The sequence below is a fragment of the Rhamphochromis longiceps genome, linkage group LG5 (genome assembly GCF_057381845.1).
Source record: "Rhamphochromis longiceps isolate RC_006_pf linkage group LG5, R_longiceps_female_GT1.1, whole genome shotgun sequence".
Taxonomy (NCBI): Eukaryota; Metazoa; Chordata; class Actinopteri; order Cichliformes; family Cichlidae; genus Rhamphochromis; species Rhamphochromis longiceps.
Genome location: NC_140561.1, coordinates 25,890,232 through 25,913,674, shown reverse-complemented (window position 1 = coordinate 25,913,674; position 23,443 = coordinate 25,890,232). Strand labels below are relative to the sequence as shown.

Below are 23,443 nucleotides of genomic sequence, written 5' to 3'. Positions count from 1 at the left end.
GGAAGATGGCGGTTTGAATGAGCTATACAAACTTTGAAAGCCAGACAGATAATAAGTTAGGATCACAAGTATTTACCTACATTTTTAAATTGTAGGTAAATGCGCCCCCGCCTTTCAAATTTCAGAAGACTGGAGCGTGTCTAAAGCATAGCTGCCATGCCCATGTTAATGTAAAATGCATTATTGCGTCGGTTTGGGGTGAACTTAAAAAAATCCAGTTATGATGAAGAGACTGGCTTTTTCAATATTAAGTCATTTTCAGATAATTGGTCTTTCTGCATGGCTTATCCCCCTAATAGGATGTTGTTCACTTGAACAGTGAAACTTTAAAGTTCCATGTGCATGCAGCAGTTTTACAAACCAATTTTAGAAGTTTGGGGATCAACATTGACTGACTACAGACAAGAGGTAAAGCAACGGAAGCTGGTGCAGGGATAATAAAGGTGATGATCATTGGTTTCGGCAGAAAAGGTAACTCCCCTCCTCCTCTGCACTTCATCTGTGGGAGTGGCCTCCACTTTCAGGTACCTTGGTGTATCTCATTGGAAACTTTACCTGGAGCCATAACACTTGCTACCTACTTACGAAGGGACACCATTTCTTTCTCATGAACCTGAGGTATGCTAGTACTCTGGTGAGGGCGGTGAAAGCCCCACCAGCACAGACATCTACACCAGCAGAAGCAGGGCCTTCTTCTTGGTTTTTAACCAGGGTGCAAATGAAAATTTTTTACTTCAAGTCATATGAAAGTGACTTTGAAATCCTTGGAAGGAAAAAAAAAAAAGTACCATATAAAATTATGTTGCTGAAATCTGACAATAAAGAGTAATAATACAAGCACTGTTACACAATTTTTAAAAAACTCAAAAAAATTTCTGCATCCAGATGCATCACAATTCCTTCTGCATAGATCAGAAAAACAAATCCGGTCTCTCTTTAGTGAACACAATACAATTACTGCATACAAGTTAGTTCTTTTTTTTTTTTTTTTTTAAGGCTCCCTCCAAAAACTCAAAGCTGCACAAAGCAGTGAATTGTTTAAATGGCACATCAGAAGATTCTGACAGAACCCTCACAAAAACACAAAGCAAGATCTCAAACAGCTTTTTATTACATTTTCCAATCAATAACAGTACAATTTAGTACAGTATCTATCTTGCATCCAGCTCACCGTGGAACACCAACAGACCGAAATGAAATACAAAAAGTGAATAGGTACATAAGGGTGCAGAGCTCTATAATATTAATGGAAAGAGAAAAGGGAATCCACCTCAGTTGAATTGCATTTTCACTTGTGGCCATACACGAATACATCACATTTATTGTACATCATCGCAGAAAGGAAAAAAAAAAGAAAAAAAGAAAAAAGTGAAAATATGTCACAACTTTAACAAAAGTGCTTCTGTATACAGTGAAAATGTTGTCATTCAGATGTTCTGATTTTCAAATTTAAGACCAATGGAGGGAGGGGGGGGGGGGGGGTGTACAAAAAGTTTTAGTATGGACAGTGTGTGAGGACATTTCTGTTCCATTGTGTGTGTGAAGATTTGAAGGAGAGAGGACTTTTCAAGGATAGATTTCTCACAATGATTGTAATAATTATTACAAAATTGGCATCAATAGAACTGGTAAGCATAATTTACATTAAGTATGCAGTCAATAATAAGTCTGTTTCCATTCTTGCTCATTCTGGTGCATAGCGTTACCAGTATTAGTACATGATGTATGTATGCAGAGTTTGAGCCAAAAATAAATTGGCCTCTATTAAGTTCAATCAACAGGTTACTCTCCTTTTTGGAAACAAAAGAAAAATCTAGGATTTTTGCACCATTGAAAGCAAGTCTACAGCATGCACATCTAAATTAACTCGTGGCAGACAAAATTAAATGTCTTAACTTAAAACAGACCATTATTTTCAGACATTGATTTTGTACATTTCATTCACAGAGTTGCAACTGCAGTCCCAAGCAAAGGAAGTGTCTATTAAGTCAGGTGAGGTGTTTCACTCAAAGTGGATACGAAACACAAATCCCCTTTCATATAGTAAAATCGAGCCATGCCTCAGTTACCTCAGCACCCTAAACCAAACCCTTCCCACCAAAAGTCAAAGGCATGTACAAGAATTAAGGGGCTTAACTGGATAATTTACTGGTAATAACTCTTTCTGTACTGGAATGAGCATTCATAACTTATAGCATGTGCTTGGTTAGTTAACACAGTATTAGTTGAGAGGCAAAGCTTCATGTGCAAAAGGCTGTGATGAAACAAAAACAGCTAGTATATAAATACATCATGGACATTTTGAAAGCTGCTCGTGTAATATGATCCAAGCTTTTTACTTCTGCATGGTTTTCTCATCTGTCTTATATGATTCACCTGGATTAGAAAGACAAGCTGTAATTCAAACATATCTAAAACCACTAAAGAAATATGACAAAAAAAAAAAAAAGCCATCAAGAATAACAAACCATCAGAATAGAAATCTTAAAAAAAAAAGAAAAGAAAAAAAAGAAAAAAAAAAAAAAGGAAAAAAAAAAGGAAAAAAGTTAAATAATTTGTACAATTACACTCCAACATTTGCTTTCAAGACGCACACATTTGCATGGGATGATAGTGTTGTTTTCTCTTTCAAGGTAACATAAAATGGTCCAAGAAGGAATGCACAAGTTTTGGATTTGATACCACAGGAGATCCTTTCTTAACTAGGTGATAAACAATTGTGCTCTTCTTTGTGTAGGAAAGGCATTGGTTTCCCTTCGTTTTTGTGGTGTCCAAGTCAGTTTAAACAGTGTTGAAGAAGATGCTGTGAACATTCTCAAGTTGTAATGGTCTTCCAGTCAACTTTGGAGTTAAATGAACATCTGAGAAACAAAGAAAGGTTAAATTTAAGATTTGAATAATATAATCTGACCTACTGTTTAGCCTTTTTTTTTTTTAATGTTCTGCCAGGTTAAGACCTTAAAACTTGATGGACAAAGATCAAGCACTGATTGTGTCCCATTACAAACAACAACCAAGTGTGGAACAAGCGTAAAGGTAACTGGATTTTGGAGGGAAATTGGCATTTATTTGGATACAAATGTAAAAAAAATAATAATAATAACAAAAAAATAATAATAATAATAATAATAATAATATATGCAAAAAAACAAAAAACAACAAAAAAACCCAAAAACAATCAAACAGTAAAAGAACCTTCAGGCTTCAATTCCAGATCTTCAGAAAACTGTCCCAGGATCCTGTTGCAACTGCCATGCCATCATCAGTAACCCCCAGGCAGCTAACGCGGTTGTCATGTCCAGCCAACACACCTATAAGCAATCATAATTGTCATTTAGTTAACAGTAGTGCACTAAGGAAATACAGGTCACATCAATTTGGATGTTACAAAGTGCTCTTGGGATTTACCAACACTAAGGAGATAAAAGGCTTTTTCAGCAATACTAACCAGCACGATCAGCTTTTAGTGTGTCCCACACATTGCAGTTAAAGTCATCATATCCTGCCAGAAGAAGGCGGCCACTCTTTGAGAATGCCACAGAGGTGATGCCACATATGATATTGTCATGAGAATAGATCATTAATTCCTGATCAGCACGCAGATCGAACAGCCTGCAGGTGGCATCATCAGAGCCCGTGGCAAAGGCATTTCCATTAGGGAAAAACTGCAAGTTCCAAAAACAGAAATAATTATTGTCCAATTATTGATTGAAACAGGAAACAAATTTAGCAAGCAAAACACTTGTATTTACATGTGTATGGAACTTACACAGATGGCATTAATGTCAGACTCATGGCCAGTAAATGTCTGTCTGCACATGCCCTCTCGAACATCCCAGAGTTTAGCAGAGGCATCACAAGCACCAGAGACAAATAACCTTGAGTCAGGGGCGAGTGACAGGCTCATGACATCACCGGTGTGTCCAGCAAATGTGGTTGTCTGCTGGCCAGTCTCAATGTCCCAAAGTGCACTGTGAAATAAAGGATTTAGAATCAGTTTGCCTGTTGTCTAGCACGTTAACTGCTCATTAACGGAACTCAATGTCATCTTTTCACTCACCAAGTGGTATCTCCAGAGCTTGTAACAATCTGGTTGTCATCAAGAAAGCGACAACAGGACAGGTATCCTAATATTGAGAGTCAATAGAAGTCATTAATACACAAGTGAAAGACAAATGTAGAACTAGCAGTGCACATTTAACCCCTACTTGCAGTTACGACTAATCATCAATTAGCAGTAAATAGATCAGTTATTTAAAATTCATTGAAAATTAAAAAAAAAAAAAGACTAACAAATTTTTAAAGCAACATACACCTTATCATGCCACTGTTTTGTTGAATCCAACTATAAGTTAACATAGACAATATGGCAAAAGAAGCATGTTTTAACTGATACTTTGCTGTTTGAGAAGACATTTACAACCATTTACCTGTATGTCCAGCGAGCTCACGGCTCACACGTACATTCCCCTCACGTGTTTTCAGGTTGTAGATGGAACAGATGTTATCTAAGCCACCACAGGCCACATAGTTTCCTGAAGGCGCATATGCGCAAGTCATGACCCAGGAAGATCGAAGTGGAATGGCATGAACCTATAGAGTAACAAACAGACACATGCACAGATACTTAAGTTCCATTTTGTCAAAGAAACAAAATCTTCAAAATAGGATTACATACCTTTTGGAGAGCAATGTTACAATAACTAAATTTGGCATTTAAACACTAACACACAACAATGTCAGTCTGCCTTTATAAAGCATAAAATAAATGTCAATACTTATTTATACAATTTAGAAAGTACTGCAACTCCTTCACTTTTTACACTTCAAAGTTTCAAGCTTTCTTTTAAACAAGTATTCAGACCCTTTGCTATAGCACTCAACGCTGTAGTCAGCTGTGTCCTGCTGGATTTAATGTGTCCTTAAAATTTGTGTGTAGGGCTTCAGTAGAGTTGACCTATGTCAAAATTATTGGATTAAACAGTTTAGAAAGTTCTGCCAGGAAGACAATCATGTCAGCACGTCATCAAAAAGGTCTTTATGGTAGAGTAGTTAGACAGAAGCCAAACACAAGGTTCCTTTAAAGAGAAAAGAAAAAAAATCTCCAGAGCGCAACAACCTGACTGCAGCAGTGAACCAAAGCTTACAGCAAAGAACGCTCTGGTGGCTTGCTGACAAGTTTCCAATGGTTCCTTCGAGGACAAGCCTAGGCCTGAAATTTAAACTGAACAAAAGATGTTTCTAAACAAAAACAAAAACAAAAAAAAACTGCCAAATTCTTTTCAAGTCTAAACTATAAAAATAAGCTATTGTGAGGTACTGCCAGATCACAAAGTAAGTTCTTGTGACCCAAGCTACAACTCAGAAGAGGCTGCACTGTTGAGATATTAGACAGCATCCTGTAAAAATCACGGCCGTAATTTTTCCATTTCAATGGGAACATGATATTAGTCAATAATCTGCTGCTTAGGGACACCATAATGCAACAGCTTAATTAAACAAGAGGATGAAATAACCAGCCTTGCATTAAAGTATCCCATAAACAAATCAAACCTCTATCTACCCTTTAATGTTGGAAGAATTACCCTTTAATCTTTTTATTACCAGCTGGATCATTGTCCACAGTATCATGTTAAATTATATTATCCCAAAAGGTTCTTCAGTATCCCAAACAAGTCAGAAAGCTTTTTAAGGATCCCGAAGAAACTTCTGTCTTTGGTGGAGAAGCCAGATTACCTTTTAGGCATTAAAACAGTGTACTCATTCCTCCGATATCAACAACTGCACACCAGACACATCAGCCTCAGGGGAAAGGGCACAAATGCCTCTTGCTCAGCTGATCTGCAACACTTTTAAATATAAGTTTTCCCTCTTTTCAATTCAACATAGCCTCATAGGTTCAAAAAAATTGTTTTATCCCATAAAGAAGTACAACATAGTACAAAAGGAACAACTTAAAAGGTAAACTAAATTTATATAGTTTTATTAATTTCAAGATCACTTAGTATCCAATCTATGTAAACATTTTAAAAAATCAGAATGAAGATGACCGCACTTTTTTTGTCTGCGCTTTGTAAGGCTGTGTTGTTACTGACTCTCAACTAGATTAAACACAAGGTTTGCCTATTATTCCATTAGTCCTCATTATAAAATAATAATGAAGAAAATTACCTTATTTGTGGTATAGCTATCCCAAATAATAAGTTTGCCATCTTGAGAGGCACTGACCAAGAGCCTACAAAAAAAAGAAAAGAACAGTAATATGAACATCACTAACACAGTATCCAGGGGTTGTCACGCATCTATTTTTTATCCAGAGTTAAAAACAATAGAAAAATATGCATAAACTGCTGAAAGACACAAAGTTCACTATGCTCCACAAATCATATTCTGGCTGTTAGGTTTTACCTAGAATCTGTTCCCCAATGCATGGCATATATTTTAGCCAAATGGCCCCGCAGCGTTCGTCTTGTACGCATCTGGATTCGGCCAACGGGGTCAATATTAGCTGTGATCTGTAAAACATTAAGTGCTATAAGGTTCATTTCCCATCAAATGCTTTTCAACCCAAACACTATGAAAAGTTAAATGTTACCTGTGATAGTGTGGCATCTGCACATGCTTTCCTGGCATCCTGAGGAGACACAAAAAAAAAAAAAGAAAAAAAAAAAGGGGGGGGGGGGTCAACACTTTGGTCAGACATTTTCCATCTCACACCAGTCTCGACTGGAAGGGCTGTCAGATTTTTCAGAATAAACGTCTGTATGCTTTTATGTGGAGAAGTGATACTTTGTTACTCACTCTGATCTGATTCTTGAGCTGCTCTGCCTCTTGGCGTAACTGGTCCAGTTCACTCATCTTATTCTGCTTTTTCAATTACCTTACTCCAGCTACCACGGGCACTTGTTGCTCTAAAAAAAAGCAACACAAACAAAGGAAATATGAGGAACTTTAATCTTTCAAGCAAACCATTTTAAAATCAAAGCTGTAATGAAGACAAACGCAAAATGGGTCTGAACGCAGCTCACAGACCTGCAGTGGATAAAGATTTTCACCAAGATTGTTTTGATTGAATTGATGGCAAAAAAATAAATAAATAAAAATAAAAATTGTTTACCTACAATATGTCCAATGTGCAGTTCATGCTTCAACCTTACTTTCCCACCTCAATGTCACCAGCTAAATCCTGACACACAATTCATATTGCCAGACAAATCTTGTTAACGCATGACTTTCCAGTGATCCGAAAAGCAGTCATTATCCTGTTGACCTTAATCCCTGGGATACTCAGAATTTCAGTGATCAATAAGCCACTTATATTAATACAGAGCCGCAAAGCACGCTCAAAGTTCAGCTAATAAAATATATACATATTAATTTTACTGATGAGATATCTATAGATATATCTCTATCTATATATATCTCTATCTCTATATATATCTCTATATATATATATATATCTCTATATATATATATATATATATATATATATATATATATATATATATATATATATATATATATATATATATAGCATTCTTAGTGTGTCTGAAATTTCTTTGTATGAAGCACTGATTTCATTCACATGTAAGATATCAGGAAAAAGACAAAAGCTCAGCAATGCAATACTGAATTAAAAACTGCATTTAGCATGACAGATTCATCTACCATTTTAATTTCTGTTATGGTTGGAACATTTGTTAACTGTCCATTTCAGTAACGTCCACGTCAGCATACTTAGAGTAACGAAAAGTAAGGTTTTCCTAAGGTAGAAGAATGAAACACCTAAAAGATGGCTGCAATCAACAGGTAGGAATGGATTTATGAATATAGTATTGAATTTAATAATAAGGTCAGTAGGAGGATTATTAGTTGGACAAATGTTCTTATACTGACTCCAGTTATCCTGTAAGACAAATAACCTTGTGGTAAAATCCATCTAATGAATTATGAAAGTGCGGTGAACAAAAATACTTTACAAAACCAACCTGAAGCTGCACACGGGACATCTCTTTGCATTTAAAATGGGAAACGGATACTTCTGTATTGAACTGCAAAGAGTAAATAAGTTACCAACCTGAAGTGGAGAAAACACTCAGTTTTGACCAAATGTAAGATCAGCCATAATTTTCTACAGATTCAAGAGTTATTGTATTGTTAGAACATGTGAACGCTTGGAAGCCAAATTTTTTCTAAAGAATTGTAACTTCCTTCTATTATACGGATACTGAAGACGACGGTCACAAAGTTAAACTCAGAATTTTTACTTGTTACACATGTAACAGCTTAAAAGTGAAAAATAAATAACATTACCAAACCTAATTAACCCAGAAATTAAAAACAAAATGCAATACAGATTTAAATATGATTGTAAAGTTACTAAAGATCAAGTTAACTAGCACTGCCCTACTAGTTACCTTACCTTGTGTTTTTCCGTCAGCTCACCTATGTTACTGGAAGTTGCAGGACAAGACTGAAAGTCTTCTCAACCTTATCTACACAATCGTCTAAGTTGTCTGACTGGTTGGCCTTTCTAACTCAAGTTATCCTCTTATGCTCATTAATCTTATAATAAATGTGTCATGGAAAGTAATCATGATTAAGCATCATCCAGTGACAGCAGGATGCCATTCTCACCTTGAAAACCTCTTAAAACATAATTTTAAAACTATATTCCCAACTTCTCTCAACCTGAGAAAAATAAAAGAACTAATAATTGAAGTTAGAAATATTTACTACACTAATGTAGAGTTTCCTGTCTTAACTTTAAGTATAATTAATCCCATGAACTCAAAAATAAAACAAGAGTTTTTATTTAGTACACAGAGTTGGAAACAACTACAGAAAAAGGAGGTTACATAAGTAACTCTGCCTGATTTTGAACTTTTCCAATGAATTTAAATTAAATTCTTTTAAGTTAAACTGATGAGTATCTATCACAACTAAACTATGAAAAGCTGTTAGTTTTAAAGTGCTACTCAATGTTCAATGTTTTAAATTCAAACTTGAGTCAGATGAAATAAGACACCTACATCTTTTTGTTCTTTCTTAAACTGCCAAATTCCCCAAAAAATAAAAATAAATTCCAGTGGCAAATATTAATGTGGAATAGCCTGAAGTCATGTTATAAATCTGAGTTTTAAATATTCTACATTCAGAAATTAAAAAAATAAAATACAAATTCAATCTTGTTGACCTCTGTGGATGCTTACAGTTAAGGAGTTCCTCTCCCTCATCACTTCTCCTTTCCAAGCGCCTGATCAGGGTCAGCTGACTGCATGATAAACAATGAGCAGTGGCAAACAGCCTGAAGTTGCAGCTCACTAGTTTTCAAGTCCCTTAAGGGTAGATTGCGTCTGCTATTTTAGGTGTCTTCTACATTTTCAGTTAAATGTGTATGTTTCACTAGATAAACAAACATTTGTTCTCAAGAACATACCGGCTTATCTGTACTGTTAAATAATAACAATAATGCAATATTTCACAGGTCTAAAGCTGGATCACAGAAAAAGCCATAACCAGCAGTATCACTGAGCAACTCCATAATCCTAAAAGCTAAAATCCTCAGTCAATGAGTCTCTAATCCTATCCATGTCCACAAATGTAAACAGCTGGCAAAGCCTGTCCAGGCATTAGAAATATGTTTTTCCAATCATAAAAGGATGAGATTAATCTTAATTCTTTTACACACAACTAATCCAGGCACTTGCTTTGAGAAATTGCCAGGATTTTCAGCTTCCAATGACATCGCAACCATATTACAGATCCTCTCATGCAGTTGTGACCAGATACAAGTAGGACTACTTTCTGAAGGAATCCAGTAACATACAATTAACTTCAAAACACTATTGGTAGTTTTAACAACAATGCAAACAGACTTTGTGACAGAAATAAAATGTACTAGTATAAATCAACAGCATGAACTAACGTGTTTGTGTGCAAAGGTTTAACCAACAGTGTACGGGTTGTACTGATAGTTGACACAGACATTGTGTGCAGTACTGTGATTTGCCTACAACAGTCACAATGAAATCATTTGCATTGGACTTTGCGTTGCATTTGAATGGCTGCCGGATAGCTGTTTTAACTCCGCTTTTGGTTTGAATTTGTTTAGTAGGTTACTCTACAGAGGCGTGCAGCACATTTCAGGAGGAAATTACACGCAATTCTGCACAATAAGGTGGCAAAAATACTGAGTGCTGCACAGTGTAAAGATAATATGACTTGCACTGAAGATGCAGCTAAACGCCATCTTGCAGACTGCTGTCCGCTAGTTAGCAAGCTCGACAGAGTAGGCCTGCAGGCAGGGCAGAGCTAATATTCAAAAAATTAAAGTCACCTTATTAAGAACAGTTACACACAAGGGTTAAAAATGTCTGGAAACGAGCAGAGTCAATGTAACGCAACACTCGCAAAATTTCATAACACGCGAACCAAATAGCCAGAATTATCTAATGCAAAATAACGTAACCACAGTCACTTCAGGGAAGACTCCGCCGCTCTTCCGCAATTATACAGGGTGCTATGTAGTTAGCTTTTAAGCAACAGTGGGTAAACCAGAAAACTGGCTTGTGGATTGGCCTTCGGAGATCCACTTACTTACATACTAAAAATCTTGTTAAACGCAGTACTTCCAAGTTAATTTGATTACCGCGTAAATTTATTTGGTCCTTTTAATCTTGCAGCAGACGGAGGGAGGGGGAAGACTGTAAAACTGCAAGGTCGGGCGGCGATGGCCTGTTTTACTCCAGCAAGCGACAAATGCAAGAAGAAAAAAAAAAGGGGGGGGGGGGGCTGGGTGTTTTTCATAAAGCAAATGACCTTTCAGAAAATAAGCGAATACAGAAAGAAAAAATAAACTAAATCCATGAAACCTGCAAGTTAGCTGGCTGTTTATAAGTAATGTTCCCAACACGAGTTAAGGCGTTGCATCGATGCGGCCGTTTTGTTGCAGACAGGCACCGATATGCTAACTTATTTGCTCGGCTGGTAAAAACAGGGTGTAAACGCGGCAATGGCATTTACGTTAAATAAGTGTTGCAATTTAATCCACAGAAGCGTGCGCAGAGTTAACAAGTGATGCTATAACCCACTCTTTTTAATCACAAGAAAAACACTGTTTGCTGTTATTACGGGACGTTTATTGTTCCAGCCCAACCCAGTATGTCATCATCAACTCACAAAATCTTTAAATATACCATTTCGATTATAATGTAAGTCAGTGCAATCAGTGAAGCTTTAAATTTAAGCATGATTACTGCAGTTGTCTCTTATATCATATGGTTATCAATGCATTTTATATCAAGAAGCACCTCCGCTGGGCCAACATTATTACTTAAACGCCAGCCAGAAGCTTCCTCCGACATTAATTGTAGCTAACGTTGCTCAGATGCTTGGATACTAGTTAAGTTCTGTCATTTAATTTGCAGCTAATACTCTACACCGGGATCCACCGATGCAAACACTCTTATGGCAAAATAGCCAACTTAATGCTAGCTAACCCCTGCTAACTAGAAGGCTAGGCTACTGCTACCCCACCCCCGGGCAGTTCAATTCCGCCACAATTCATTAGCTAAAGGTAGAACAGTTACAATTACAGCTCTAAAAGCAGTGTGCTGGTCGCTTCATTTTGCCTTACCTGATTCAATTTGCGCCTGTTTTTGAGTTTGGGCATTGACTGGAACACGAGACGGTGTGTATCTCCGATCCACGCATCAACGAACACCACAACGCTAGCTTACTAACTAGCTTAAGCCAGCTAGCGTAGTTTTCCGAGGAGTAGCCCTTCCCGAACGCAGGCTACGGCTGGGGGAGCTTGACAACCTCAGTCAACCAACCGGAGAGGGGAGGGGACGGAGAGGGGGGAATCACACCCACTAAAGCCCTTTAATGAAGGCACTGCCCAGGCAGATAAAAAGCCAATCTTTAAATTCACTAAAGCTCACCCAACAAGACAGCCTACTGTCTCCCTTTTGCCGAGCTTAACATCTGCCCTTTCCGTAGTAACACTCTTGTCCGGCCACCGAGCAATGAGATGGGCGCGGTAACCCTGCAGTTAGCGCTGGGAAACCCCACGTTGCAGCAGAGAGGGAGAGAGAACCTTCGATTGGAGTTCTATAACTGGAGATGCTACAATTATCATCAGCCCCCTTGCAGCGATGTTTAGCACGTCTAATTTTGTACACGCGTATTTAATTCGAGCACAATACAGTTTAAGAGAGCACAGTGTTCGCTTATGTTCTCAGCAAAGGAGCCTAAGTTAAAGATCGAGTAAACAGGGCCCCAACTTCGCTTCTAAAGTAGGAAGTGGTAATCATGATTTCAGTACAGTACTGTAGGGGGGGGGCATTTGCTCAATTTCAGGAGCTACACCCAGGCCTGATTACTGCCAGACCTGCAGAATCAAGACATCAAGTAATTAAATAGCAAGTTAAAAGGTCTCAAAAGCAACCCAAGAATAGATGATAAAGCCACTCACATCTATGATTCTGGGTTACAAATCCATTTCCAAGATTTTTTTTTCCAGTCAACCACGGTGAAGGCCATTATCCACAAATTTAAAAAACGTAGAACAGAGGTGAACCTTCCCATGAGTGGCCGATCTGTCAAAATTACTCCATGAGTGCACCAACGACTCATCCAGGAGGTCACAAAGAACCCATTACAACATCTAAAGAACTGGAAGCCTCAGTTATTGCACTTAAGGTCAAAGTTCATGATTCAAAATAAGAAAGCAACTGGGGAAAAAACACTCACAAAAATTGTATGATTACTTTTTCAACATATGCCGCGATGCAATGCAATTTTCTGCTGGAAAATCTTGTTGGTGAGCATACATATCAATGCTACTTTGATTGCACCAGCAGCCAAAATGCTCTTGCAGAGTGAGTATACACACCCTAGCAAAGACACAATGACATAGCTGCTACTTGACCCTGCCTCAACATTCCATGAATCCCTAACTGATAGAGTAGGGGGTAGGTAAGATTTTTTTTCCCAGAGGGCCGCACAGGCTTAAAAAATCCAAATGAAAAAGTTGTTATATACATTTTAAATTAGCCTACATCTTGCCAGTTGTATGATATGTACTACTGCACTACTACTAGGTCACTGATATTAAAAAAAAAAAAAAAAAACAGCACTGAATTAAAATTAAATAGCTGTGTGGACCCAGTGCAGTCATTCACCTCAAGATTCCTTCATCAGTGATTACACTCTGATTTCACTGGCATTTGTTTTGCTTTTCTCTTAGGACATCAGGGGTTAGATTGAGATGGTTCAAGGCTGATCCCTGCCCTCGAGCATTATTTTACCCATGTGAGCTATAGTGCATTTGTGAGATGGCATGAAACAAACCTTATCTGTTCCCACCCCACAATCCATGGGACCCAAAGGATCCCCCGTCAACTTCACAGTGCCAGATACCACAGGACACCCCCAGAGGTCCCGTTTCATGACCTGACAGAATAAAGCTATTTTGGTGGCATGAGCGGTTTTGATATTTAATTTAGTCATACTAAGCAGTCATCTGATGCACAAATACACTCGTAAAAAAATCCTAATTGGACCCAGTTCATGTAAGAAATACATACTAGACAAACTAGAATATAACAATCCAATTAATCCATACCAGAAAAAATAAGTAGCTCAGGAATGTCATACAGAAAAAAAAAAACCTGCAATGGATTTGGTTGAGTAAATGTAGTAAAGACGTTAACTAAAGTTCCACATGTAATCACCTGTCAGGCAAATTTCTTAGCTACCTAGTTAGTGACTACCAACCTCTTTGTCTCACTTGCCTCACAAATTCCATCTTATTCATACCCGTCACCACATCCTCTCATTATCTAAGCCCTCGCTGCATCTTGTCCATCCTTCCTCTTTCAATCAGACTACTCTCCCTTCTCTCCATTTTCAAGATACCATCTGGAGCTCAAAGTAGGCTCAGATGACATAAGACCTGATCTTCCTACATTCATTTCCTTCTCGCATCATCCATTCATCATCCATCACTACCCTGCATAACTAAACCTTGAAAACCTTGAATCGATTATTGGTACTGATGGTCCACATATATATAAAAATATAAAGACAAGATGGGAATCGGTTGCATTGAAAATAGTGTTTGACAAATCTCTTCTTAATACACAGCATGTGAAAAGCCACTGTGTTTACCTTTCCCTCTTTATTTTTGTTAGACTCACATTTTACGACAGGATTTATCTACTATAATCTTTGCCATCAGCAAAACGAAGAATACATAGAATCTCTTTAGTACCATACCTCTGAGTGACCCCGTGGAATAAAAACAAATGGCATAACATTTGGATTATCATGACCATCTTTATTATGGCTTGTCAGTATCATTTTAATATTACATTTTGATCATGAATGAAAGCAGTTATTTGATTTCAACATGCAGATACAGAAAGAAAAGTATTCCCACATTGCTGTGTAAGTTATAATTCAATGTATGTGAATTCTCCCGGTCATATTATTTTTATTTGCAAATGTCATAATGATCTATTACCCATGTAATTGCTTAACTAGAAGGACAGGAACCTGGTAAATTCAGCTCATGAAATTCACCTGACAGCTGGTAGTAATGTTTTTTTAAAAAGTAACTATTATTTCATTGCCTATTACCTAATCTACAGATTAAATGCTAATAGCTTCACATAACTTTTAATTTTGATTTCTATGTTGTGTCCTTTTAAATTCTGCACTCTGCACTGAATTAGCCCACAAGAGGAATGAGGTGTACACTGATACACAGCTCTTTCACTCAGCTAACAAATGTGAAATTCTTAATGTTCCCATTGTAATGTTGAAAATAACATCTTGCAGTTGAGTGCCTCCTTATTTGGATGTCAGCTTTCATAAAAGTCACCGGGGGGCTGTGCAAACACCTGCTAATGGGCCACACTAAGCTAATTGCAGTTCCCATAACTGTGTCGTCATGTGACACTGAGGTCACACAAAAATGCATCTGATTGTTTACAATATTTTGCTGCGTTGCTGTTACTTTCTCTAAAAATACGGATATTTGACGAATTTAAAGCTATACAAACTAGTTATTTTCCAGTGTAGCTGTGTTGCATTTGATGGGTGAGATCAGTATCAAATTATTCCTCATGGGTGATTAGCAAGTCCACCCTCTAAGTGCCATAAATGGTCTTCTGGCAGGCTTTTCTAAACTCTGGGGAAAGAGCATTAAACATTTAGAAATGATGAGGCTAAGACATCCTCTTATTGTGCATTAAGTGTTTTTGGTACACACAGTACTTGCACTGACTCGTTTCTATATAATCCTGAAAAATTGGTGAGTATGCTATCTTGAGAATTAACTATTAATAGTTATTAATTTGAATAATATCTAAAATGACTAACTTGAAATGAGAGGTTTTAGGATCATGATTAACAATCCTCTAATAAATATTGTTGGCAGCATAAAACTGCAGCTTCTTAAAAAGTTTCCCCATTTTCATTTCCTTCCAGGTCAGCAAATTATCACAAGATCAAAAAATACAATGTAATTTTTGAGATGTTTGATGAAGAAGGAAATGGAGAAGTGAAGACACAAGAGCTAGAGAGGATGATGAGTTTAACTGGAATCAATCCTACCAAGAGCGAGCTCATCCAGATGGCCAAAGATGTGGACAAAGAAGATACCTGCAAAATTCCTTGCTATGGGAATAAAAACCCTCTGTCTTACTCTGCAGAGTTCTTGAGCTACCCATAATTTCTCCATATGTTCTCTATAGTGATCTTAGACTGAAGAATAGCAAATATTTTCTTTGGCCATTGGCTGCTTTTTCACTCATTTTCAGCCCAGTTCTTGCCCCTGACCATTTTCATAGGATTTTTCTTTTGTTTGTTAAACCATTTCACCTCAACATACATTCAAGCATTAAAAAAGCACCAAAGTCAAGAGGTGAACCAGTGTTGTGTCTACATGTAACAGACAACGTATCTTTGGGCACTTTGTTACTAGCAGCTCTTCTCAAAAATGCAAAATTTGTTCTAAAAACGAACTTTGAATGTCCTCCAAGAAGCGTGGAAAACATTTCTTGAAGACTTCTTAAAGAAATTACAAGAAAACCTGGCAAAGAGAGTTCAGGCTGTGTGGAAGAATGAAGGTGGTCATACCAAATATTGACTCTCAAGTGTACAAACACCGTTTCTGCCTTATATACTAAATTTCAAATTATGTTTGAACATGTTTCAATAAATCACTGCACCTATTCATCATTTTCTTAGCAAAACATGCTAGGTATGGCATGGCTCAAGACTTTTGCAATGTACTGTATCTATCTAGCAAGTGGACATAGAACTTTCTAAGATTCTACTTCTGTTGTCTGCTGATTGAGCTTTAATCAAGTTGTTGCAGTTGTTATGCTTTATTATACTGTGTTGCACGTAAACCGGTTCTATTTACATACTTTAGAAATGTCTTTTTCTACATCCACTGCACATTAATGTGCGCATTAGTGGAAGCTTCATCTCTTTAGAATCAGCCCAAACCAGACAAGTAAAATGCTGTAGCGATAATGTGGCTTATTCAACTTAGGAAAAGTGCTGATATGAAATTGCTGTTTGGTGTTTGTTGATCTGATAAATTAATCTTAAGATATTTGTGGTATTATCCTTTGTGCCTATTCGGGCCCAGAATTTTAATACACATCTTAATCGATTAAGGATTTATGAAGCAGCTTTCCCAGAGAACAATAATATTCCAAAATGCATTTAAAAACATTATGTATGCCGCAGTCTTACTGCAGGTTTCTCTGTGAATCACTAGGTGGCATTGTTTTACAGTGTGTAACCTGAGAAGTGTCTAGTGGTTTTATGATTATTTGCATTGCCGAATCTCCCAAGCAACCGAAAATACACACACACACACACACACACACACACACACACACACACACACACACACACACACACACACACACACACACAGAGTCCAACATTTAAACTATTAAATTATACATTTATTTGTTAATTTTTGTAGAAATGAAATGCTCATTGTTCCTCAGTTGTTCCTAGTGTGATTTAAAAGTTTCTTGCATTTGTGAAATGAATGATATAATGAATTAACCATTATATGACCTGTGATGCACTGAAACACTGCATTCCTGGGATTTAACTTATGCTGAAGTATAGTTTTCATGTCACTTTAACTTAGCAAAACTGTGTTAGTTATGTTATGTGTCATTTCATCTGAAGAACTGGAGGAAATATTGCAATTTCCTTTCCTGTTTCCGATTTCCTATTGTCTTCCCTGCTCTCTTTACACCTCCCTCCTCCGTTTTCTGTCTGAACCAATGCAAGCTGAGACATACCCACAATTTTGATATATATCTGTAGAATACATCCCTTTAAAGGAGATATATTGCTTGGAGAGGATCTTCTTTAGGTGTAGTTATTATGTACTGTGTAATTAAAAGGGTATATGTAGCCCCTATACATGTAAATGTATTGATTTTTTTTATATATGCATAAAAATCACACATGGAGCAGATTAAAATGTATTATTTTTGCGATGTTTCAGGAAAAAGAGTATTTAACTATGAAAGCTTTCTGGGTCTCATGGTTCTATACCATGAAAGAACAAAGAACCAGGATTCTGAACTCAGAGCTGCTTTTAGAGTATTTGATAAAGAGGGTAAGAAATATATTGCCTGAACACGCTCAAGTAAGTAAAACACAACAAAGTTGTAACAAAGACATCATACTTCTCCACTCTTGTTACACGGCACAAAAGTTCCCTAATTCAAATCAAGCTATAACATATTCTGTGAAAAACACAGTAAGCATGGATATGCTAATCAGACTGTTTTCTACACAGGAGTGTTAGGGTCACATTAAGAATAAAAATATTATTGTTCATTTTGAGCATAAAGGGAGGAAAAAGGTCAAAATGTGGAGATTAAAGTTGCCACGACTGCTATACGCTCTACAAAATGCCCTGTGTAGACAAGCTAGTGAAATCATACTTCGGGATCAGTATTAGTAAAAAATAATTATTATTTTTAGCACATACACACAGTGTGAGAAGTATAACACCATTGAAGAGATGGTGCAGAAAGCTGCTTCTGGTCAGAAGGAAAAAACACACAAATTTGAATGAGTTGGCCGGGTTTGCAAAATAAAATTACTGGAAATGGACAGATGCAAGGGTGTCGATGGTCACACTCTCATCCAGTCGTGTTGCATCACAAGACACAATAAGACAGCTCATCAAGTTGTTTCACTAACTCATCATACACAAGGTATTTTGTAGAGGGTATATCAGCCATGGCAGTGTTTGACTTGAAAAAAAAAACAACTTTAACCTCCACATTTCATCTTCTTTCTCAAATTGGACAATAATTTATAATTTTCTTAATGTGGCCCTAATACGCCATCGTAGTTTCACTTAGTGTTAATTGGAATTTGTCTTTAGTATTTTTTTCATGTTTAATATCAATGTAGGCAGATGGAGACTGATTATGAAGGCATGTTATATGCATTCTCTTTTATATTTTATCATTTCAATGATTGTGATAAATTTTATTTTGTTCAAATCAATCAGAAAATGTTTAGTGTATCAAGTCATTATTGCTTTTACACATTTTATCTAAATCTACAAATGAGCTTCCTCTGAAGGGTGGCTGCCGGGTCTATTAGACATTGAGTTAGGAACTCAGTAATTCATGAAGGGTTTGAAACTCCTAACAGTCCACAATTAAAAGGATCCGGCTTATTTAGTTTTGGGATCTGACTAGGGTCCCTCTTGGGTGCTTACTCTGTGAGGTATTTTAGGCATATCCAACTAAGAGGAGATCCTGAGACAGATCTGGGTCCTTATTTTTATTTTTTCAGAATTTGTGGCAATGATGACTGGAAACTTGTTCAAAATGACCTGAAGAATCTACAGATTTTCTTAAAATCGACAAAAAAATGGAAAATAAAATGTGTTCAGTCACTTATCTGTGTGGTGATTTTTGTGCAACTGTGCAAATCCTTACCAGTGAAACAAATTTTTAATGCTAATTTCTTTGCTGGTTTCTTCTTCTGTTCATGTGTTCCTGGGGGAATTCGGGTCATTGAGGTTCGGACAGAAGACATCACAGGGTTAATTTCCTCAGACCTGCCACCCGGATGCAGTCATTCACACGGGTCTGACAGCATCTGGTGTGCAGTCCCATTAAATCCCATTCTCATCCTTGCAAAGCTAAACAGACAGCTGAGGGAGCCAACCACATTTATCATCTTGAAGCCATTAGACCAATTGCAGGGTAAAGGGGGAGGGAGCTTGCCGCACTGATCTCTGTTTGCAGCATCCCCAGAGCAACCTCTGCTGTGTGAAATACAAGAAAGGGCAAGACGACGGGAGTAGATCCTAGGAGGCTATCAAAGAACTGGAAAGGAAGATCTTGGGGGTTACCAGGGTAGGGTTTCTTTGACGTGTGGAAACCATCTTCAGAGAAAATGGCTGTTTTGTCAATGTAAACAGCTTGTCCAATACCTGCATTGCTAAAGGGGGAAGCAGAAGAGGAGGAGGGGCAAATACTGGAGCAAATGTTGCCTCTTACAGTGAAAATTCTCTGTCTTTAGCTGCCCCTAGTCTGCCGCAGGTCACCTCTGAGCATGCATGTTGTATGTTAAGGTACGTATGGATCTCTAATCTGAGAGGACACATAAGTAAGACCTGGTCCTGGTGGCAGGATTATTAGCTTCAGCTGTTAGTGCAGGACAGCTGAGATCCACTACACGTTAACTGAACATAACACGCATCCGTATCACATGGTAATACAATCATACAATCATCCTCACAAAGACCATGTAAAATGTTGCATGCTCCGTCTTTGTGGAGTGTAGGAATTGCTAACTGGACAAGAGCAATGACTGAAACCAGTCTTTGTTTTTCATTGGTTGGCTTCAGTTGCACATGTTCCTCATTAAGAGCACAAGCAGACAGGATGAGGAGGGAGGAATGGATCATATGTCTATGCCTTTCTGTGTCACCATATAACAAAATGGAAAGCATGTTCGTCTTTTAGCACTCCTCATATAATGTAAATCTTAAGGAAAAACTGCTTTGCACTCTCATGGGATGTGCATAGTACATGTACCAAGTCTTGGATGCAGAGGATATTTATGGAACCTGTGTGTGTGTGTGTGTTTGTGTGTGTGTGGGGGGGTGGATGTAAGTTGATTTTGATGTTAGAATACGCTGCCAACACATTTCCTCACAGTGCATATTGAAGTTTGAACGCTTACCATTCCGCTGAAATTCATGAAGCTTTTTTTTTCTGCATACCGATTTCCTTCTGTGCGTTTACGACCCACATCCTGCCCAAAACACCTACCACAACCCACTGGCACAATCACCATGGTTTGAGTAAATATGAGGGTGAGGGTTCCAAAAGTGAAATGTTAATTCTTTGCTTCTTCTTCTTTTTTCTTTTTTTTAAAGATCTAACTAAATCATGAGTAAAAAAGCAATAAGAAAATAGGATGTAAGCATTTTCATATATATGGTTATGGTTCATTCAATTCATTTTATCACATGAAACCTTCTACAGATTCATTGTAGCAAAATAGTTATCAGCTTCTCCTTCGTGTGTTAGGTTTTATTTTACAGATCTTATGGCCAAAGCACCGTCGATGCCTCAGGAGACGTCGGACCAGCACGAAGACACTTTTGCTGATCATGACACACACTAGAAGCTGAGCAGTATAACAGCATCTACACAAATAGTGAAGATCCACACTCCAGTTGGAACAGCTACACTCGAACATGGCTGCAAATGGAACTAGGACAACTACAAGTTTTTTCTCAACAACTGCCACAACCCCTACAACCTCCACGATCCCCTTCCTCTCGACAAGTCCTGGAAGCAGAGACAATATCACCTCAAGAATGTTAATGACTGTGACTATAACGACAAATGAGACCAATTTGAATGCCACCGCGTTGCCAGAAGTCGTGATTGAGAGCTCAGGCATGGGAATGTTGCTTGTACCTTTTGGCATCATCACAGTCATTGGCTTAGCAGTGGCAATAGTAAGGAATCATTTAAACATGGTCTCTTCAAAACCATTTCACACAGTATAAAACATAAAAGTTATTTAACTTTCTCCGTCATATCTTTGCTTCTCCATTCCAGATGCTGTATATCAGGAAACGGAAGCGGTAAGTTGCCACAACCAAGCAAGGCTGGATTACCATCTGTTTTGAGTCTTCACAAAAGGAAAATAATCAATTAACTCAACTAAAACATATCTTTATTAGGTATTTCATGGGTTTAAGCTTACATTGAGATCTAGTGCATAATCATTCCTGAAAAAAGCAAATCATTTGCTCAAATTAGTACCACTAGGATCACACAGAGGGCACCAAGTTTGGCTCAGTGTGTGTTCAACATGATTATTATGTTAATTTCAAAGTCTTTCCTCCCCCTTACTCATCTTTAACCTGTCATCACACAGGTTGGAGAAATTGAGACACCAGCTCATGCCCATGTACAACTTCGATCCAGCTGAAGAACAAGATGACCTGCTGGAACAGGAACTACTGGATCACGGTCGGGAAGGCAGCATCACAGGGCCCAACGCCAAGGTAGGACTGACAGTTTTTCTTTTTTTACTGTTTGTGTTTATTTTTATGTATAATCTGAAGATTTCAGTGCAGATTTTTTGTATGTTTTTCTTATGACATTGCTTTCCTGTTTAGTGTTTTCGCTGTCATAATTCTTTATTTTCTTTAATTCCTTTTAAGTTTTGACAATGGCATAGTTATAAAAGGCAAAAAATGGTAAAGTATGGCCTGTGTGTCGTTTCAACCATTTCTCTAAAACCCCCTTTTCTCACTACCCTTATTCTTTCATGCTGTCTTTGTATCTGTATCTCAAATAAACTACAACCTCTAATTCATTGACCTAATCTGCATTAGAGTATGTACATGGAGGACAAACAGCGCTACATCATACTGCCTTTTCCTTTGAACCTACATTCATATTACCTTTCACATCCTTTCCTTCTCACTCTTTCAACTAAATCCTTACACATAAACTACCCCAGGGGCCACATGAAGCAAACACATTTTCAGAGTTTTCAGATGTCGACTAAATCTATCCCACTGTGTCCTTGTTGATGTTGTGCATTAAATGCATTTGAAAGCCTAAAAATGGCTTTCAAACCTTAATATTTTTTTCAAAACTTTATTTTGGCTGTGTAAAACAACCAGGACAACGGCATCAATCAGTTTTATAACACATGCCGGTATTTTCATAATTCCGGATTTTATGATTTACATCATCTGTGGTCTGTGGCTTCTGGCACAGTCTGTGTAGGTGATCTTATTGTTCTAAAAGTAGCAAAACATTACTGGGAAAAGAATAATTTAGTTATTGTTATAGTTTCCTTCTGTCTTTTATTACTAATGACACTATAAAGCTTGTGTCATCACATGATCTTAATGTAACGGTTTTCGCTTTCCTGCTTTCTGCTACCGCTTTCCTGCAGACTCTTACAAGCTCCCAAGGGACAACACAAAGGCCCAGTCGTCTTGTCTTCACAGATGTAGCCAAAGCTCTCAACGCTTAACAGCTCTCTTCCATTGGATAAAATCAGTTTGCGAGGTTTGCTGGCCTCTATAAAGGGAAACCAGACTGTGTGGCGGAGCAACTGGAGCTCTGATGAAGGTTATCGTCACCATGCGTGGAACGGCAGCGGTTGCATGTATGGTGGAGAAGGGCAACGGGAAGCATCACGTATGATCTTGCACTGTTATCATATGGGCACACAAATGAAGTGGGATGCACTTTTTTTAAGGGAAAAAAATCATGTCATGTCATTGCTGTTAAAATATTCGGTAGCTTGTCAGGAAAGTTCTTCTGAGCTTCAGCATCTACGTCTATGTTTCATAAAAGAGAAGTGTATATCTGTGTTCTAGTGATTTTTTTTTTTTTTGGTCCTACATTCCTGACAAGATTCAAAGCTGGATGTGTTTCCATCCTTAAGTGTTTCTCCCCAGTCGGTTTATTCTTTTGTGAGCGTTTAAGGATTGTCTCTCTGCGTGTGTGTACATTAAAGTTATTTAAACCTTTTTCTAACGAAATGTTCTTGTTGTACAAATCTAGAACAAAGGAGTTGATAGGTGATATTTTATTAATAAGTGATGCGCAGACGTTGAGTAACACAAATCACAAGGTAAAGAATCAAAACAAAATATATATCACAGGTTTGTGAGTTCTATTAAGGAAGTGGATGAGGACACATCAACACATAACATAACTACAAAATGGTGTTAAGAGTAAGGCATAAAAAGTTGATTTCTCAAGTTACACTTCAACCTTTTCAAGAGTTGAAAATGGATCAAGTACTGTATGTAACTATATAACTATCAGTAAAATCACAAAACATTGTCCCCATTTAGAGAGTAAATATCTAG

At 37.5% G+C, this 23,443-nt stretch overlaps 3 protein-coding genes across 4 annotated transcripts; 2 read left to right on the top strand and 1 right to left on the bottom strand.

Moving 5' to 3' along the window:
* Positions 1 to 1,093: 1,093 nt before the first annotated feature.
* On the bottom strand, positions 1,094 to 12,050 carry gnb1b (guanine nucleotide binding protein (G protein), beta polypeptide 1b). The gene is made up of 11 exons (XM_085406904.1): positions 11,639 to 12,050; positions 6,802 to 6,911; positions 6,596 to 6,634; positions 6,409 to 6,515; positions 6,172 to 6,235; positions 4,431 to 4,593; positions 4,061 to 4,127; positions 3,770 to 3,971; positions 3,449 to 3,665; positions 3,196 to 3,311; positions 1,094 to 2,861 (listed from the first exon to the last, which is right to left on the bottom strand). The coding sequence occupies exons 2-10, from the start codon at positions 6,856 to 6,858 to the stop codon at positions 3,205 to 3,207; spliced, it is 1,023 nt and encodes a 340-aa protein (XP_085263030.1). The 5' UTR covers positions 6,859 to 6,911; positions 11,639 to 12,050; the 3' UTR covers positions 1,094 to 2,861; positions 3,196 to 3,204.
* On the top strand, positions 7,793 to 17,688 carry LOC146670137 (calmodulin-like protein 6). The gene is made up of 3 exons (XM_085407821.1): positions 7,793 to 7,809; positions 15,499 to 15,664; positions 17,551 to 17,688. The coding sequence occupies exons 1-3, from the start codon at positions 7,793 to 7,795 to the stop codon at positions 17,686 to 17,688; spliced, it is 321 nt and encodes a 106-aa protein (XP_085263947.1).
* Positions 17,689 to 19,314: 1,626 nt separating this feature from the next.
* lg5h3orf18 (linkage group 5 C3orf18 homolog) lies at positions 19,315 to 23,332 on the top strand. 2 transcript variants are annotated; one of them, XM_085406901.1, is made up of 6 exons: positions 19,315 to 19,654; positions 20,619 to 21,055; positions 21,159 to 21,184; positions 21,481 to 21,610; positions 21,770 to 21,805; positions 22,516 to 22,597. In XM_085406901.1, the coding sequence occupies exons 2-5, from the start codon at positions 20,789 to 20,791 to the stop codon at positions 21,773 to 21,775; spliced, it is 429 nt and encodes a 142-aa protein (XP_085263027.1). In that variant the 5' UTR covers positions 19,315 to 19,654; positions 20,619 to 20,788; the 3' UTR covers positions 21,776 to 21,805; positions 22,516 to 22,597. The 2 variants fall into 2 exon arrangements, with proteins under 2 accessions (XP_085263027.1, XP_085263026.1); XM_085406900.1 differs by lacking the exon at positions 21,770 to 21,805 and having other exon boundaries at positions 22,516 to 23,332.
* Positions 23,333 to 23,443: the final 111 nt, after the last annotated feature.